At 35.3% G+C, this 19,378-nt stretch overlaps 1 protein-coding gene across 1 annotated transcript in view; it reads right to left on the reverse strand.

Moving 5' to 3' along the window:
• The window catches only part of ABCE1 (ATP binding cassette subfamily E member 1), a 31,616-nt gene that overhangs the window by 12,090 nt on the left and 148 nt on the right, over positions 1 to 19,378 (reverse strand). Inside the window, exons 2-9 of the mRNA XM_040473078.1 lie at positions 12,881 to 13,010; positions 11,694 to 11,779; positions 8,772 to 8,869; positions 7,661 to 7,778; positions 6,919 to 7,056; positions 6,707 to 6,776; positions 6,361 to 6,457; positions 5,370 to 5,459 (exon numbers count right to left, since the gene is read on the reverse strand). Coding sequence (XP_040329012.1) covers positions 5,370 to 5,459; positions 6,361 to 6,457; positions 6,707 to 6,776; positions 6,919 to 7,056; positions 7,661 to 7,778; positions 8,772 to 8,869; positions 11,694 to 11,779; positions 12,881 to 12,983 — 800 coding nt within the window. The 5' untranslated portion in view covers positions 12,984 to 13,010. The remainder of the gene's footprint in view (positions 1 to 5,369; positions 5,460 to 6,360; positions 6,458 to 6,706; positions 6,777 to 6,918; positions 7,057 to 7,660; positions 7,779 to 8,771; positions 8,870 to 11,693; positions 11,780 to 12,880; positions 13,011 to 19,378) is intronic.

Genomic DNA, 19,378 nt, shown 5'->3' on the forward strand with positions numbered 1-19,378 from the left:
ATTTTTATTTTTAAATGTAACATAACATATAAAATAAAATTAGATTTAATTACAATTTAAACTCTTACACAGAACAGTATAAATTCCAGGAAAACAGATATGTTAAAAAAATTAAATGTAAAGACCATACTAAACCAAAGCCGTAAGACATTAAATAAGACTCTATCAGTCTTCCTATTTCAAATTGTTTTCCTAAACTAAAAAAAAAGTTAGTATGAAACAGTCTATGGAGACATGAAATAAGTGTGTTTTGCCAAAAAACCCCCACATTTTTAAATAAACTTTACAAAGACACAATTACAATAGATTTAAATCTGATGTAGCTTAAACTGTTTATTATGCTATTCATCTTGCACGTTAATAAGCCCTTACAGTTGTCCTGTCCCATCTGTTAGCTGTGGTAGGGGAATACAGAGAATATGACAGAATGCTTAACCTGAGAACTTCCAAGTTAGCTGGGGAAGACAAGGAATAGACATGAAACATTACCAAAAAACCCCGAAAAAAACAAAAAAAAAAAAACTACACAGCTACGCATGTTCTCTAGATATAAAATCCAGTGAAGGCCAAGGAAATAGGTTAGTGTGTACTGGAGCACTCTGTAAGTGGGACAGTATCTGACATGACTTTTGAAGTGGTAAGAAAAAACTATTGCTGGCATACAAACTATCAGGCAAATAATGGTCATGACACTTTTATGCAGCACTTTATTCCTATTCAAGTTAGTTCAAAATGTTAAAAAAAGCAATGTCCTACAGACACTTCAAATTCCAACTTATGTTTCCTGTACAAATAAAAATTCTCCATATTTATATTAATGCAATCATCATTCTCATAAAATAGGACTAACCTTATTCCTAATATACTGTTTAAATTGTCAAGTCTGTCAACTCTTTCTCAACGATGTCTTGTGCATTTATTTCATCCTTTTCTTTTTTCTAAATTCTAGTTTAGGCTCTCACATTTCTTTCAACATTTCTATAAACTTTTAACAAACCTCACTCTTTTCAGGTTCCCAGATATGGCTCTCAGTTGCAAATAAAACAAATTAATGTCCTAAGACTTTGTTTCAAAACTCTCCAAAACTTCAGCTATTATTTTTCCCCATGTACATATAAGGCACACTGAAAAATGGATCTTTCATTGTTTCCTGAATAATCCACTTTTCCACTTCTGTGTGTCTAAGAGTTATTCCTTCTCCTGAATGTTCTCCTGTCTAAATCCTCACCTGCTGAAATCTTACTCAATCCTTTAAGGTCCATCACAAATCCTACCTTCTGTAGGGTCCCCTTGATATTACGCAAATGAGCTTTCTTTCCCCAACTCTTGACCCCCTGTAACTCTGAACTGATATTTGGATTTTTATTTTTTATTATTTTTATTTATTATTGAGGACCTCGGCAACTTGTCCCTAAATTGTGTGAAGTCAGACTATATAATACATTTTAGCACCTCTATGATTTTTAGTCTTGTGCTATGTACCAAAGAGATGTTTAATAAAGTTGTTGGGTAATGAAGATTTTGGACTTATGCTAATTGGCAATGGGGCAAAATGGTTAGGTTCTTAAATAACATTGTCCAGTAAAACTTTCTATGGTTATGAAAATATTCTCTATGTGCAGCATGTGGAATGTGGGTAGACTGATTGAAGGAATGAATTTTTAATTTCAATTAAAACAGTAACATGACTAGAAGGTATAGCACAGTTCTGGAATAAGAGAACGGTAAGAAAAAACATTTCGGAAAGATTAATCTGTCAAGAAGAAAGAACCACTGGCTTTTTTTTAGGAAACTCCCATAGCAATCTAGGTATCAGATAGTAAGAGGAATGAAAAAGAAAATGGGGGCATGTTTAATTATGAAAAGAAAATATTAAGAGCAAATGTTTACTACCACATTGGTAGTAAGAAGCATCAATAAAAATGGCAAATCACCCAGTGAGCCAGTACTCATCCTGCCTTGGTGTTTTTTTGGCAATGTTCCATTATCTGGACTGTCTATTTCTTAACATTAAAGCCTTCTAGACACCATGTAAGGCAGCATAGTATTACCTAGTGGCTTTAAAAAAATTTTTTTTTTAAGTTTATTTAGAGAGAGAGCACAGAGCCTGTTGTGGGGCTTGAACCCACGAAACCGAAACCCGAGAGATCTGAGCTGAAACCAAGAGTCAGATGCTTAACCGACTAAGCCACCCAGGCGCCCATCTAGTGGCTTTTAATTTGCTTTGAGAAGAAGGAAAAAAACCATGTCATACATTCTGCTATCCCTACTTTTAAGTGGAGCTTATGAAGAAGTCCAAAATGTAAGAAAGAATTAAGTGAGCCAGCCACTCTATTTCCTAACGGTTTGGAAAGAAACAAATCTGTAGCATAATGAGAAATTTATGCTGTGAACTCCTACAATTAATTTTGGATTACAGTTGGGTTTTTTTGTTTGTTTTTACACATGGTTTTTAATTTAACTGAAGATGTTCTTACAGGACAAATTCTAAAAAAATCTCATGCACTTAGTGTCCTTTCTCCAATCCATCCTCTATTTCTTGGTTTTTTTTTTTTTTTTTTTTTAAGGAAAGGATACCCAATCTTTTTATAGCATTACAGACTGAACACTGCCTTGACACATCACAGAATTTCAGAATCCAAAGAATGTGAAAATGTCTAAATAATTTTCTTTACTTTGTCAATCTAATTTGTTTTGACATGTTATCCACATTATAATTACAGTTACTGCCCTCTCAAAATAGAAGACTGTAATGATTTGCCTGAACATTTGTATATTAAGATACATGTCATCTGGTTGTAAATTACCTATCTTTTTAGTTCTCCTTTTTATTATGGTTAGGACATTATTTGATATTTTAAAAAATTATGTGTGAAAGTAGGTATGAGCTATGACTTTCATAATAAATAAATATAAAAATATTTCATAAAAGGGCTAAGGTTGAAAACTACTGACTACTTGTATGTTCTTTTCTTTACCAGATTGATAAATCCTTGAATACCGGGACTGTATCTTATATTCTTATATTCCTCAAAGAGCCTATCATAATACCCAGGCCTATGTATGATGTGAAAATTATAGCTACTATTTGGCTCAATTTAGATTATCTCTTTATCACTGATTCTAAGTTTCACTTCAAAGTATGTATGTGGATCATTTGCTTCTTGAATCTAGAGAGTCAAATTTTTCAATTCTGAAAAATTCTCAGCCACGATCTTTTTCATGGCTTCATTTTTCAAACTCCTATTCAGATATATGTAAACAGTCCTTTTCATTCCATTCTCTAACCCTCCTTTCTGAACTCAATCTGAGTTCAATCTCATTCTCTGTTGTATTCTGGTAATTTGCACAGATCAACTTTTTGGGTTTCTAACACTCTTTTCTGTTACCCCTAACCTAATCTATGCAGTGAGGGTTTTTTTTTTGTATTTTTTTAAACGTTTACTCATTTTTGAGAGAAAGCACATGAGTGGGGGGAGAGACAGAGAGCAGGAGAGGCAGGCAGAGAGGGGTCAGAGAGGATCCAAAGTGGGCTCTGCACTGACAGCAGTGAGCCTGATGCAAGGCTCAAACTCACAAACCACAAGATCGTGACCTCAGTTGAAGTCCAATGCTCAAATGACTGAGCCACCCAGGCGCCCCAGTGAGTTGTTTTTTTTTTTAAAGATTTTATTTTTGGGGCACCTGGGTGGCTCAGTGAGTTGAGCGTCTGACTTTGGCTCAGTTTACAATCTCACCATTTGTGGGTTTGAGCCCCGCACTGGGCTCTGCTGACAGCTCAGAGCCTGGAGCCTGCCCTGGAATCTGTCTCTGTCTCAAAAATAAACATTGAAAAAATTTTTTAAAGATTTTCTTTTTAAGTAATCTCTACACCCAACATGGGGCTGGAACTTACAACCCTGAGATACAGTTGCATGCTCCACCGACTGAGCCAGCCAGGTGCCTCTGTCCATTGAGTTTTTTATGTCACAGCTATACTTTCAATTTCTAAATCTGGGTTTTTTGAACATTTACCTATTGCCTTTTTCTGGTACCATATTCTTAGGGTTTTGTATCCTTTTTTATGTTTGTATTTTATTATTTTTTTTAAAGTTTATTTGAGAGTGTGAGAGACAGCGTGCACGTGCAGGAGGAGGGTTAGAGGCAGAGACAGAAGGAGAGAGAATTCTAAGCAGGCTCCGTGCTGTCAGTGCAAAGCCTGACACGGGGCTCAAACTCACAAACTGTGAGATTATGACTTGAGCGGAGATCAAGATTCAGACACTTAACCGACTGAGCCACTCGGGGGCACCTGTGGGGTGGATTTTAGATACAACTATTTTATAGTTTGAGAATGTCACCTGACCTCCTTGAAGGTCTAATCCTGTTGTCTGTTGTGTCTACTGCCTCCTTTGCAGATGCTTTCCTCTTAATCATTTATAGCCCTGGGTTTTAGCTCATGAGTCTTTACTTGTAGGAATCCTGTGACCAGGGTTGAGGGCATATCCCTGCAAAGTGATTTTATATTTGCTTCTGCTAGGTACCATAGGACAGGACTAAAGATTCTGAGACCCTCTTTTTATGTTACTTTCTTACTGTGAAGAAGATTATCCCGATTATCTAAATTTCGATTCCATATTCCAGCCATATTCTAGTCTCTTCTTTGTAATTTATAGTTCTTTCTTTGGTTTTTGATCCCTAGGGATTTCTCTTGCATTCTGTAATAGCTGGAGATTAAATTAGTCATTAATGAGAGGCACAAAAAATACTACACAGAAAAAAATCCCATAGTTTTGCCATGTAGTAAATTTGTAACATAGAACAAATAACTACCTTATCTGACCTTAATCTTCCTCATCTACAAAATGAGAATACTACCAAAGAGTCTAACACACAAGATTGCTATGAAGCTCAAATGAGAGAATGGATTTAAAAACTGAAAATTACAAAAGTATCCCATAACTACAGGGTGCTGTGATTACTTAACAGGTTATTAAGAACTATAGAGTTCAGTAAGACCCTAAATAACCAGAGTTACTGTGGTGATCCTTATAATGTTGTAAATTTTGTGTTTGAGTGACATATTCATTTGAGAATCTGGTAAAAGCTAAGAATCTGCCTCCCAGAAATCCATACACAGATGCCAGAACTTTCAAATCATTCCAAAGTATCCCTACTCTCTGTGGAGACAGGCATTAAATAGCAGGTAGTAAATAAGTCTTGCATAAAGAACATCTGTTCTAGATAGAGGAAGGTAAATACCAGTGGTGGCTCTAAATAACTGATAGAAAACATACATACATATGACATTGATGGCCCCAGTGTTTAATCTTTAGAAATCTGTATAACTCCCCAAACAAAATAAGACAGACATACCAATCTATACTCACCTATCTGGATTTATGAGAGATCGTATAGTGATAGCAGCCTTTAAACGCTGCTTGACATCTAGGTAACTAGAAGGTTCATCAAACATGAAACTATGAGAAAGAAAAGCAAACACAATGATTTGTAAGACAAATAGGATATAATTCTATCTTACATGATATTTTAAAGCTCTGTAATATAGTTTCTGATTTAACAACAACCATACTCTCTTACACCAATGAGGAGTCCACTGCGTAAGAGTAAGAACTTTTGTATTCTGTTCAGAAGTAGAAAGAAAAAAAATTGCAAAAGCAGGGCTGCATTATCAAGCCTGGGGAGAGACTCTCTGATTAAGCTAATGTACAAAGTGTTACTGCCTCATGAAAAAATATTCTGATAAAGTCTGAAGTAATTCAGACAGCTTTGCTCTTGATTAAAGTCCATTGCATTAAAGCAAATGAGTTTTTGAAAAGGAGGGCACCGCACAGAATTATAGAACACTTTGTGGAAAAGGGCTAGCCTGCGCTGGATGTCAGAGTAGGAATGTAGAAAAAGGTGGGAGCAATATATCTGGGAAAAGAGAGGCACTAGAAGGTAGGAAGGAAACTCCTTTTTCCCTTTTCTCTCTCACATGACATGCCACCCTGATTTAGGGTAATCTAAAAGACCTGTTTTACTTGAGGTATTTAAAAACCTTGCTGGCCTGGTTGGAGAGCTTAAGTTTAAAAAAATATCCTTTTATGTACAGAGTTTATGTAATATGCAACTGATCATATTAAACAGCACTGTAACCCATAAATTGTGAAGTACTTATCTAAATAAATGAGTTACTCTCCCCCTTTGGGAATAACAGGGAATGGCAATGGATGCATAAATGTTTCAACATCTTAGCTCAAAAGCAGAACTTTAGATACTATTTCTGTTAACTTCTCTCAAAAGCAATGCCTTAATAGTATTACAAATAAAAACTCTAAAATAAAGATTAAGGCGTACAAAATTTGCAAAGCAACCTACATATCAGCCTTCTGTATGCAAACGACAGCACAAGCAAATCTCTGCAACTCTCCTCCCGAAAGATCTTCAACATTTCGTTCTTTTAGATGGGTTAAATCTACAAAGAATATAGAGGCATTGTGTTCAATGTTGTTAAGTTTTCTTTTACCTCTTCTAGGCAAAATGTATATATCGCACATCATTCTGGGTATGAATGATATTTCAGTTGAAAACTGTTAATGTAAAAAGTTAATACAACAATTCCTAGAGATTTTCCCCTGTATTTCAGTAATCTATATGATAAGTATCTATCTTTATGAGTTAAGTTCAGGGCCTATTAAAGCATGAACACAAAACAAACTCTTACCAAGCTGTTGACATACAATTGCTTGTGTCTTTGTTTCATCCTTTCGGTCCAAAATAGATCCCACTGTCCCCTATCATAATATATCAGAAATAGTTACTACTATTTTCCTTCAATATTAAAAAGTTACAAAGCAAAGTAAGTTTAGTTTGATACATATTTTATACCTCCACAGATATCTAAAATACATAAATTCCTCCTAAAGAGCAACTGACCTTTGCAGCCTTGGGAATCTGGTCTACATACTGAGGTTTGATAATGGCTTTTAGGTCATCTTCTAGAATCTTGGTAAAGTAATTCTGCAATTCGGATCCACGGAAGTAAGTCAAAATTTCTTGCCAATCAGGTGGATCCTAGAAATACAATTATCTGAATTTAATAATACATAATAATGCAAAAAAGAGGACTATTACACAGTTGACTCCTGAACAACATGGGTGAATTTTTTTTGATAACTAATAAAGTACCATAAATCTATTTTCTCTTCCTTATGACTTACTTAATATTGATAACATCATCTTTTCTCCAGCTTGCTTTACCTTAAGACTATAGTATATAATACATGTACAAGATAGGTAACTGTTTATGTTACTGGTGTAAGGCTTCTGGTCAACCAAAGGGTATTAACAGTTAAGTTTTGGGGAGTCAAAAGTCATACCAGATTTTCGACTGTGTGTGGAGGGGGGGTCATGACCCCTAACCCTCGCATTGTTCAAGGGTCAACTGTACATCCAAATAGAAGCCTTCTGGCTTTTAAAACATCACTAACAGTTTAAGGAAGTTCATATTTATCAGTAGCATTAACAGATCTTAATTAAAAAGGAGTTTCATCTATATATTATTTCTCAGCATTAATGAATGATACTGAAAATAAGAACATTAAAAAAATTACATCCTTTCCTTCAAAGTCTCACAAAACTGACCTAAGTATTCATTTTCATGAAGTAGTATACATACATCATACTTTCCAAGGTTTGGCTTTTGCTTTCCTGCTAAAATTTTTAGAGCAGTTGACTTTCCAATTCCATTAGTTCCAACTAATCCTAAAACTTCACCTGGACGAGGGATAGGCAACCTGTCATTAAGTATACAAAAATGGATAAATAAATAAAACTAGGATTTAGGTAGAAAAAGCTACATAATACCATAATCATGTATTTTAATGCACTTGCACTCCACACACATCCATTAATAAGCTAAGAGATATATGCCAGATATTATTGGCTATTAGAAAAAAAAAAACAGCCAAAAGTAACTTAAACTGTTAATTGTTAGAAATGCATCCATGACCAATATTACTCTAAATTTTATTTTCAATTTTCATTCATGTCCATTCTAAAGTAATTCTCCTTTACATATAAAGCTCAGTTTTAATGTATAACCAAATGCTCTGATACAAAATTAAATAGCAGGTGCAACCTCACAGTCTTTTTTTTTTTTTTGTCCTGCCATTTACTTACAAGGAGAATAGTGCCACATCAACCAGAAATACTCCACTTCATTCTCCCTGCTGCAGTAGGCTCTTTAAAGCTGGCAGGTTGAGAAATACCTTTCTATTAGTTAAATCTAGACTCTCAGATTCAGAATAACAGTGTTTAGCAGATTAAAAACCTCAAAGCACTCCTGTGATTTAACAATATATGTTTAAGTTCAGAGTAATAGTCTCTGTAGAGGAGATTAGTAAATAATGAAAATAGAAAACAAGTTCCTTAAAAGTTATTTTGGGGATATGAGTATTATTAATAATAGTAATTCTCAACCTCACTTGTATATCAGAATCACTTGGGAGCTTTTTCAACTTACTGAGGTCTAGATTCAATATCTAGAGATATAATGTAATTCAACTGGGCTGAAACCTAGGCATTAGTTTTTTAAAAAAAAAAACCCAAGTAATTCTAATGTTAGCCAGAATGAAACACTGACATATACAGTACGATTCTATACATTATAATTTTGCATTTCTCTTTAGTGGATGGTTAATACTTCTTCCCATTTTCATCTTTCTCTGAAAATTTCAAATGTATTTTACTCTTGATCAAAGTAGAAAAATGTTGACTTGAAAATATACCTGTGAAGTTTGAAGGCATTGGCACAATATCGATGTGTTGTTTCTTTTTCCAAATTGCTTGGTAAATTGACAATTGATAAGGCGCCAAAGGGACATTTCTGTTATTTAAAGTAAAGAATTTTATGTTAATTTCTAGAAATGTACATATGACTAAAACGGATAGATTAAGAATTTTTTATAAACAATCTTCAAAATGGGGGAATTATGGGGTACCTGACTAATTCAGTCGGAAGAGCATGTGGCTCTTGTTCTCAGGGTTAAGTTCAAGCCCCACACTGGGTGTAGAGATTACCAAAAAAAACACAAACAAACAAAAAAACAAACAAAAAACCCCAAGTGTGGGACTTCCACAAGATGTAAAATACTGCTTCATTTTCTTATCTACTTAAAAAATAAAAGTTTAATTCCTTGAAGGCAAGAATCATTTTAACTCATTTTGTATCTCCGTTAGTGACTGGCATATTTCTAGATTTTAATACTTAATGAAAAACCTTACAAAAATTGAGGGCTATTTGTGTGTGTGTTTTAACATTAGATACGGCTAAGAGGCAACATAAGATAAAACATGTTTATTGAGTATATCATTCCATATTCAGTTGACAGATGCTTTCTCACTACCTCCTTCTTCCTGTCTTTGTATGCTTTTTTTTGTACTTTGTAAAGTCCTTTAAGGTCTTTATGGTTAATGTTTAGTCAGATTTAAGGTTAAGTCCTTTCCAGATGGTACTTACTTCAGTCTATTTACATCCCACCAACAGCTAGCATAATATCTGCACAGAGCAAGGATTAATGTCTTTCCATTGTGGTTTTTAACCATCCCATATGAAACAGATGCTTTATATTGCAACTGAGTAAATTCACATTAAAAAAAAGTTTACTTATAGAAAAACTCGAAGTTCATTATCAATCAAATAAAAATCCAAGGAATAAGAATGGCAAGAACTGGAAGATCATTTAAGAGCATCAATATGACTACAAACATTGCTCAGACAACTATAAAGATACATTCAAAGAATATAACCTCAGATTAGATATCTGTTTAGCAGAACTGTTCAAAGAGTTGAGGGGATCAATTTAAAAATCTTTGTATGTAACGATTTCAGTGAATTCTCAGTAAGTTTTAAGAACACAGAAAATTAAAAAACAAAAATTCTTATGTTCTAACAAAGTAATTACCACCTTCTAACCAAAACCATTATTTCTTTTAAAAAATATACATATATATATTTATTTTAATTTAGAGACAGAGAGTGTATAAGCAAGAGAGAGGGGCATTGACAGAAGGAAAGAGAATCTTTTTTTTTTTTTAAGTTTATTTATTTTGAGAGCGAGTGGGGGAAAGGCAGAGAGAGAGGGAGAGAGAAAGAATCCCAAGCAGGCTCCATACTGCCAGCGCAGAGCCCAATGTGGGGCCTGAACTCGAGAACCATGAGATCATGACCTGAGTCGAAACCAAGAGTTGAACGCTTAACCGACTGAGCCACCCAAGCACCCCCAAACTACTAATTTTGTATACAATATAGTTTTCTGCCAATAGAGTTACCTCCATTTACAGAATTTTCTGTTATTCCACAAATGTACATAAAATGGTTATAGGCTGTAAAGTAATATAAACATCTGTTTAGAATACTATTTCATGTATGCGGTGCACTATAAGTACCTTAGTGTTCAGAGGGTATCTATTATCCCCACCACAGATTCCTCATATCAGTATCCTTTCAGCCACTGAAGTGTATACCCCAAAATTTGAGATCTCATTTTTTTATATCAGTGAAGAAGAAAATAGGGTAGAATATATTGTTCAAAATCAGATCTCCAGCACCTCCAACACTGACAGGTACATAAGAGATTAGTAAATGTTTTCTGGAAGGAATGTCTCCTGCTTGTATTTTCAAAACGAGGGAAAACACTTTCATACCAATGAAATTCTTTTGGATACTTAATTAAAGATTCAGAAACCAATATAAAATACACATAAACCTTATGAGAATCAGTAAGAGGGTAGTATCCATACTCTGGTAAAAGCCCTTTTTTAAAATAATTATCTACAAATGTCTAAATTAGAAACATAATGCACTGGTTCTTAAATATTATTTATGAACTAAGTTTGGAAATCTATCATTTTAAACTTGAAAGCCTTAACTAAACCATTCAATGCAACAAAAACTAATTGAGGTATTTTGAAAAATTACTGCGTTAAATTAAAAACATTTTGGCTGAGTGAGTTTCTGTTTAAAAGATGTTATTTAAAATTAAATACAGACTTGAAAAGACTGCAGGTAACATGACTCATACTTTTTGTATTTACGTTTCCAAAAGTACTTGTAAAGACATGCTCTAGAATGTCCTCATAAAAGGGTGAAATAAAAAAAGGATGAAAAAAGAAATTAATTTTGGTTGGAAACGGCTTTCCAAAGTTGAGTGTGGCAAGGATAACTTTTACATAGGGTGGCTTAATTAATTAAAAAAGCAACAATATTAGATTTTTGCTAGAATAACATTCTCCTAAATTTATATTCTTTATTCGCTGCTTTATATTTTGCTTCTTTAAAAATAGTTATAATGGGGATGCCTGGGTGGCTCAGTCGGTTGAGTGTCCGACTCTTGATTTCGGCTCAGGTTATGATCCAGGGTCATAGGATTGAGCCCCATGTTGAGCTCCGTGCTGGGCGTGAAGCCTGCTTGAGAGTCTCAGTCTCTCTCTCTCTCTCTCTCTCTCTCTCTCTCTCTCTCCCTCTCTCTTTCTTTCCTTCCTTCCTTCCTTCCTTCCTTCCTTCCTTCCTTCCTTCCTTCCCTCTCTGCTTGTGCTTTCTCTCTCTCTAAAAAAATAAAAAATTAGAAAAACCAGTTATAACACATTCAGAATTTTCTGACTTCTTTTTCAGCTTGCAAATGTGATCTGATAAATAAAATATCACTTACCTTAATACAAATACCACAACCAATACAAAGGGTTTCAGAAATCCATGCTATTTTGCTCTGGGGTGTAACCTCTATGCATAATTTTCCTGGCAAAAGAAAAGATAGAATGAAGTCATTTTCCCTGCCATTCTAATTTTCTGAACATTGTTATTTAGGTAATTCTGGTTCCAAATCTCCATACAGAAGCTGATTTTCAAAAACAAAGAACACAGGAAGAAATACATTTGAGATAATATCCTAAAAAAACAGTGCTATGTGGGAATTAATTATAATTATTAATATATATTAATTTACTACTGGGGAAGAAAATATGCTTCCTAAAACAGTTTTGTTATTTTTTAAAAAGTTTATTTATTCATTTAAGTAATCTCTACCCTTAACATGGGGCTTGAACTCAGGACCCTGAGAGCAAGAGTCACATGCTTTTTTGACTGAATCAGTCAGGTGCCCCTAAAACAGTTTTATTTTTAAGCTGAATGACCTGAATACTTAATTCACAAAATATACCTTGGAAATGGCAAAGTACACCAGGAAAAGGAATGTAATACGTTAGCTAAATCAGTAAAGCTCCAAAAAGGTATGTAGTCATCCAATATACACAAGAAATTAAACTTGGTATTACAGATATTAATAACAGAATTTCTAAATAGCACGGCAGACTATAATAGATGACATCTAAAGTTTAAGATTCAAGAGTACATACACCTCACTAGTACAGTTAAAGTAACAATTATAACACAGCCCTCAAAGACTACCAATAATTCTGAATTGTTTTAAATTAATTTTGAAAATTAATTAATTTTGGAAATATGTAGTAAAACCTCATGAATTAGTCATTCTTATTAAGCTATTTATTCCTGCTTTTTAAAATGAGAATACTATCAAAACCAAAATATACTGGTAGTCTTCTCTCCAAGACTTAAATAATTATAGAATTTTTGTAGAACAGTAAGAATCTTAATAACAAACTCTGCTTTTATAGCCAATGAACTTTAAAAAATACTGGTAATACATTATTCTACCATTAGCAAAAATAGGACCGTTTAGTCACAAAGCAATAAAAAATTTAGAACAAAATCTGGTCTTATTTTTACAGTTTAAAGAAACTAAGTACATGCCTAGAGAACTATGAAGTCAATTTTTTTAAAACTTTTTCTTATCTTTAAATGATCCAAAGAACTGCTTACCCATTCGAACCACAGGGCAACTCTTTTTGCACTCCTGCCGACATTTCTTAGGTTTACATTTGTCATGGTTGACAATAGCAATTCTTGTTAATTTATCTGCCATAATTCTAAGTAAGAATATCCAGCTTTTCTATTAAAAGAAAAGTTAACAAAATTATGGCACAGTCAACGCAATTAGTTAAGAGAAATGAATCATAGGCATAAAAGTTGGAGAGAACATAAATTATCACTATATTCAGATATGATTATCTAGAACTACTAAAAAAAAAACCTAGTGAAATCAATGAAATGACTTAGTCACGTTGAGAAAACAAAATTTTACATATATACTACTAATCAGAAGATTTATATAAAGAAGGAAAAAGCACACTGGTCACAAAAAAGGAAAGATCTAGGAATCATCTTACAAAATATATACATGTGAGAAAACTTTCAAATCACAACTTAAAAACATAAAAAGACTTCATCAAATTACGCACTATCTCAGTTTTTACAATACAGAATAGTCAATATCAGACATTTCAACCTTCGCCCAAATTATACATTTAATCCAATTTCAAGGAAAAAACATTAAACCAGACAAGCCAAACCAAAAGCTCTTATGCAAAAAGAATGGCTTAGGAAAAGGAAAAAGAGCAAATGGAATGGGGGAACCTAGATTTAACAGATGGAAAAAAATGATATAATGTCTCAGTAATTAATACTGATACCAGTGTATGAGTACAGTCCAATAAAACAGAATAGAAAGAGTTGATGTGAAAAAGTAATACATATAATAAAGATGTTTACTCCCTCTCTCAAATTAAGTATTACTTCATGTCTTATCTATTAAGGATGTTAATAACAGAAATAGGAAATTATTAAGGTTGTGACCCTGATGTTGACTAAGGGGAAAAGTTAAAAATTGCCATTTCTTTAAGAATTTGTAATATGGCCAAGATGACACTTATGCTAATAGCATTAAAATGAAAAGACCAAGGAACCATACATGTAGATTGTGCTCACTTTTAAAGCTTCTGTAAGTCTTGATATTTAACAGTACCATCAATTATGCAGCTAAGCTCAAAGTGAACTTAAAAATCTTCTACCATGTTGGGCTTAGTGACAGACATCAATTTTCTCAGAATGGTGATTAAAGTAAATAATTCTGAAAACTATCTTAAAACTCCAGGTTATTCCAGTATGTAATGGCAGAACCTGAAGCCAAAAGAATACCCATCAAAAAAGACATTCTGTTGGCCTTTTCTATCAAGGATTGTGTGAATTCTGATTTTGTTTTGACTGACTGCTTTCCCTTGTACACCTCTTTCTCACTCCGCAATGCCTTTAGGTTTGGAGTGGGATAAGAGATTATGCTCCATGCTCCTCCCAGACTATCTTATCTCTCCCTCCTCATTATAGTCAGCTTTTGCCTCTCAGGTCATCCAACTGCTTCCATTTACTAACCGTCAGATCACTCCCTCCCATCCTCATTTCAGCCCTAGGCTAAATTTTACTCTTTTACAAATCCTGTCAGAACTCTTGATCTCAGTATGTTCATAGATGATCTTCCTATTAACAGCCTGTTCTCTTACTTCAGTAACCTCTCTCCTCCAGTGATCTTGTCTTTCATCCTCATTCCTTTGGTGAAACTTTGACCTTATTTTTAATTTTTTAAAAATGTTTTTATTTATTTTTGAGGCAGAGAGAGACAGAGCATGAGCAGGGGAGGGGCAGAGAGAGGGGGAGACACAGAATCCAAAGCAGGCTCCAGGCCCTGAGCTGTCAGCACAGAGCCTGATGTGGAGCTCGAACTTACGGACTGTGAGATCATGACCTGAGCCGAAGTCAGATGCTCAACCAACTGAGCCACCCAGGCGCCCCGCTTTGACCTTATTATTACCAATGACTGCAATCCTTCTATAACCTTCTTTTCAAATACCCCATTCTTCAATTACTACTCCTGTCTTTTCAGTTTACCCCTCTCGTATCCAACAATCCAACAACCCTTTGAACTCCCCATTCCCCAGACCTACTATCATTATCTCTTAATTCTACCATATTACCACTGTCCCTCAGTTTTTCTAACTTCATGTCCCTCTGTACCCAGCTAAAATCCACCGTTAATCATTTATATCCTAAACTATAATCCTAGTTACATACAACTCTTCACCTGCACATGTAAAGCCGAAAATGGGTAGACAAAAGCAAAGCCTTGCTGGTTAGTGTCATCTCAAGTGAACCAGCCAACCAGCAATCCCATATAAATTTCTACAGTGAAGTACACTTGCACACTAAAAGACATCTACTAAGGGGAATTTTCTAACAATTCTCTCCTGTACTTCATATCATCAATTATTCCACTGGCTCATTTTCATCAGCATTCAAATAATCTATTATCTTCCCCCATCTTCCCCCATTGCTTTATTTCTCGTTCCACTTATTTTTAATGTTTACTTATTTTTTGAGAGAGAGTATCCCAAGCAAGTTCCGCGTTGTCAGAGCAGAGTTCAATGAAGGGCTGGATCCCATGAACTGTGAGATCATGACTTGAGCCAAAATCAAGAGTAGGTAGGATGCTTAACCAACTTAGCCATCCAGGCGCCCCCTCCTTCCTTTTATAGCAAGACTATTTGGAAGAGCTGTATAGCTATAGTCAGTGTTCCAAATGTCTGTGTATTTTCTCTGGAATTCATTTCAGACTTTAGTGCTCATCATTCCACCAGAATAGCTTGTCAGGTCCACCACTGTTCTATACATGGGTAAAACAAATAGTTAACAGTTCCTAATTTACTCGAACAACCTATTGCATCTAACACAAAATATGACTTTTTCCTGCTATGCAGAAACCCTTTCTTAACTTGGTTCTGGGACATAGTACTGATCCAGTTTCCCTCCTATTTTCCTGGTCACTTTTCCTTATCTTCTAGGCTTCTAAAAGTTGAAGAGTACTCTAATACTGTCACATTTTTAAAATTTAATTCATTCTCTAAGGTGTTTTATTCTAATCTCATGGCTTTAAATCCTATTTATATGCTGCTAAGTCCCAAATTTCTAGCTCTAGTCATGACACCTCTCCTAACCGTAAACTTGTTTATCTACCTGACTACCCAACATCTCTTCCTGAAGGTCTAATATACCATCTCCCAAACTGAACACCAGAAGTCCCAACCAAAATGTGCTTCTCTAGCAGCCTTGCCCATTCTGTTAAATGACAACTCCAGTCTTCCATTTACTTAAGCCCAAATCCTTGAAGTTATCTTTTACATGCCACAGCAGCAAATTCTGTACAATTTACCTTCATGAATCTGGCCACTTCTCTTCACTCTGGTTTAGGCCATCATTATTTCTTACCTGCATTACTCTAATAGCTCCCTATCAGGTCTCTCTGCTTTACTTTTACCTACTTCTACTTCAACCCTTGACAGTTCCTTCTCATGACAGAAGTAAGGGTGATCCTTTTATTTTTTTAATGTTTACTCATTTTTTGAGAGACACAATGTGAGTGGGGGAGAGGAAGAGAGAGGGAGACACAAAATCCAAAGCAGGCTCCAGGTTCTGAGCTGTCAGCACAGAGCCCGATGCCGGGTTCAAGAACCAAACTGCCTGAGCCACCCAGGTGCCCCAGGGTGATCCTTTTGAAGTGTAAGCCATATCATGTCACTCTTCTGCTTAAGGTCCTGCAAAGGCTTCTCTACTCATTCTGAGTAAAAGCCAAAGTCCTTAAAATAACAAATGAGGTACTGATTAGCTTATACTACTTTCTCATCTCAACTCCAACTACTCCAGCTCTTGTTCATTTTGATCCAACCACCTTGGCTTCTTGTGGTTCTTAGAGCACATGTCAGACAGTTCTTGCTTCAGGGCCTTGACCTTTTCTATTCTCTCTGCGTGTAATGCTATTCCCCCTAGTGAGTTACAAGGCTCACTACTTCAAGTCTTTAATGTTTATTTCTCAGTGAGCCTTCTCTAGCTTATACTACCAAAAAATACACCCACTGTTTTGGTTTTTTCTTTCCTGATTTGCTTTATTTTTCTCTTTAGCTCTTTCTACTATACTGCACAGTATATATTTCATATGTATGTGTATATATGGTTTATGTATGTATTTATCGTGTGTATACATGTATTTATATATTCTTTCTCTCTACACACAGACAGTACTTTTTCCTCCCCAAGTAAAAAGTACTCCATCATGAGGGCAGAGATTTCTTGTCTGTTCAGCCCAGTGGCTAAACCAGTGTCCAGCATATTATAAAAGCTCAAGTATTTCTGTTGAATAAATGAGAAAATTAATTTAAAAATAGTAAATAGTTTTCCTATAGGTTATAGTGACTTCAGAAATATTGCAAATTACCAATATTTCATAGCAACAGCTATCCACTAAAGTATGTAGTGAGAAAAAAAAAAATCAACCAAAAGGAGACTAAGTATTTATGTAATAAACAGAATGGTAATGGTAACTTCTAGACCCATTACCCCTTTAAAAGCTGGTCTAGTTTTCATAAAGACTAGAAGAGAAAGAAATCAAATAACTTTTGAATTGCTACAAAAAAAGCTTTCATTGTAAGTGACAACTCCCTGAAAACTGAAGATTCGTTAGTTATTAAAATAAAGCTGGACACCATACAAATTATCCGATGAATGAATGTCATGAAGTTCATTTTAGAGCATAAATCTTTCATCACAAAATTGTTTACGTTCAACTTTATTTCTGTCAAACTACTTAAGTGTTTCATCTGATATTTCAAAAAACCTTTTTAAAAACTAAGTGAATGTGAGATGACTTTTATAGAAAAATAAAAACATTATCAGAGATGACTAATAAGCAGATTTATGTAAGAAAGTGATAAGTTATAATGCATTTAAGAATAAGGAATACAGAATCTTTGTATAACTGTTACTTGTGTAAACACTACTGATTAAATTCGTATATTATTTTCAAGAATTGGCGGGTGGGGGGGATACCTACTTTCTTTTTCAATGAGAATGATACAGGCTGTAAGGCTTGGGTGGGGGAAGGTAGAGTTTAGTAACAGACTTCTGGAAACAAAGAGAAATGTGAAGGTATTTCAGATCTGAATACAAACTTTTCAAAATAGGTACTCAAACAATGACCCTCAGTGTTATTCTTCCAGCTGGCAAGAAAAAAGGAAGTGAGGCATTATGAAAAGCATTTGTAGTCTAAGACCAAAATTATTATAACACCATGTGAAAGCACTTAAGAGATTGCTCTTAACAAATGATGCTTGGTATCACATAAAATATCCCAACTTATGGTTACTGCAGGTTATTAGTCTTATAAAACATGTAAGTTGGGAGTGGTGCACAACTCTGATTTCAGAATCCTACACTGAAGACATTTAGAAGGGACAACAAAATAATACCACTTTTTTCCCCCAGAAACCATATTAAATGTTCTCCTGAAAAAAAATTTTTATGGGGCTAACAAGGTTTTTAACGTGAAAAAAAAAATACCCTTTTTGATACAAATACAGATAAGAGCCCTTGGCTAATATTGACAAAGCACTGTTGTTAGGTAGCTGATATAGGATGAATATTCTCAGTATAGGAGACAAACGTACTGAGAAATGCAACGCAAATGCCACTATCATAAATGCCTAACTAGCAGTCTCTGTGCAAGAGAGGGTAAAACAAACCCCCCCCCCCAAAAACCCTCCCACATCCCTCCCCACTGTTTTGACAGTTATTCCTCACTGTTACGGACTACCATACACAAAATAAGAGAAAATACATTTATGTAGCTTACGGGATGTCAGAATAGGCTTTGGACTTCGCGTCTACAAGGTACGAACCAATGCGCCCCTGATCTCACGCAATTTAAGACATAAGGGGAAAACAAGTAAGTCACCAAGAAGAAAGTACCAAGTGCTATAAAAGCGCACCAAAAAAGCTAAAGGCATTCAACTGGGAGGTTACTTGGGATAATCGAATACACGTTGCTCTATGAGAAAAGTAGAGCTACAGCTGGCCATCATTTCTATAAAGACGGCAAAATGCCATGACTCATTCCATAATCACCAGAAAAGCCGAGGAAGAAAAGGCCACGACTTCCTATAATCAAATAAGCACATGTGCCAATAAGTCCATTTCACTGTGTCAGGGTAAGGATGGGGGGTGGGGGGGGAAACGACGATGCTTTGAGTTCTGAAGTTGCCTTCTTCTCTGTAATAGGGCAAGACTAGTAGTAAAGGGGGAGTGGAGACGGTGGAGATTACATCTCTGAGAGGGCATGTAAATCCATTCTCGTAGCCCCTGGCGGGGGGGGTGGCTGGCAACAGTGGCCAAGAGCCAGGTCAGCTGGAGGGGATGCGCGACGCACCTCTAAGCCCTCCGCAGCGTCCGCGCTTCGGCGGTTCCAGCTGTCCCTCCCGAGCCGGCTGCCACGCGCCGCTGCCTCCTTCACTGCTGACACCAGAGGCCTCACCAAAGGCTCTCAGACAACGTCCCTACTGTCTTTAAATCGTGGGAGACCACAGCTAACGGCCAAACCCTCCC

Source organism: Herpailurus yagouaroundi, unplaced genomic scaffold, assembly GCF_014898765.1.
Source record: "Herpailurus yagouaroundi ecotype Mexico unplaced genomic scaffold, PumYag 28, whole genome shotgun sequence".
In the NCBI taxonomy this organism is placed as follows: Eukaryota; Metazoa; Chordata; class Mammalia; order Carnivora; family Felidae; genus Herpailurus; species Herpailurus yagouaroundi.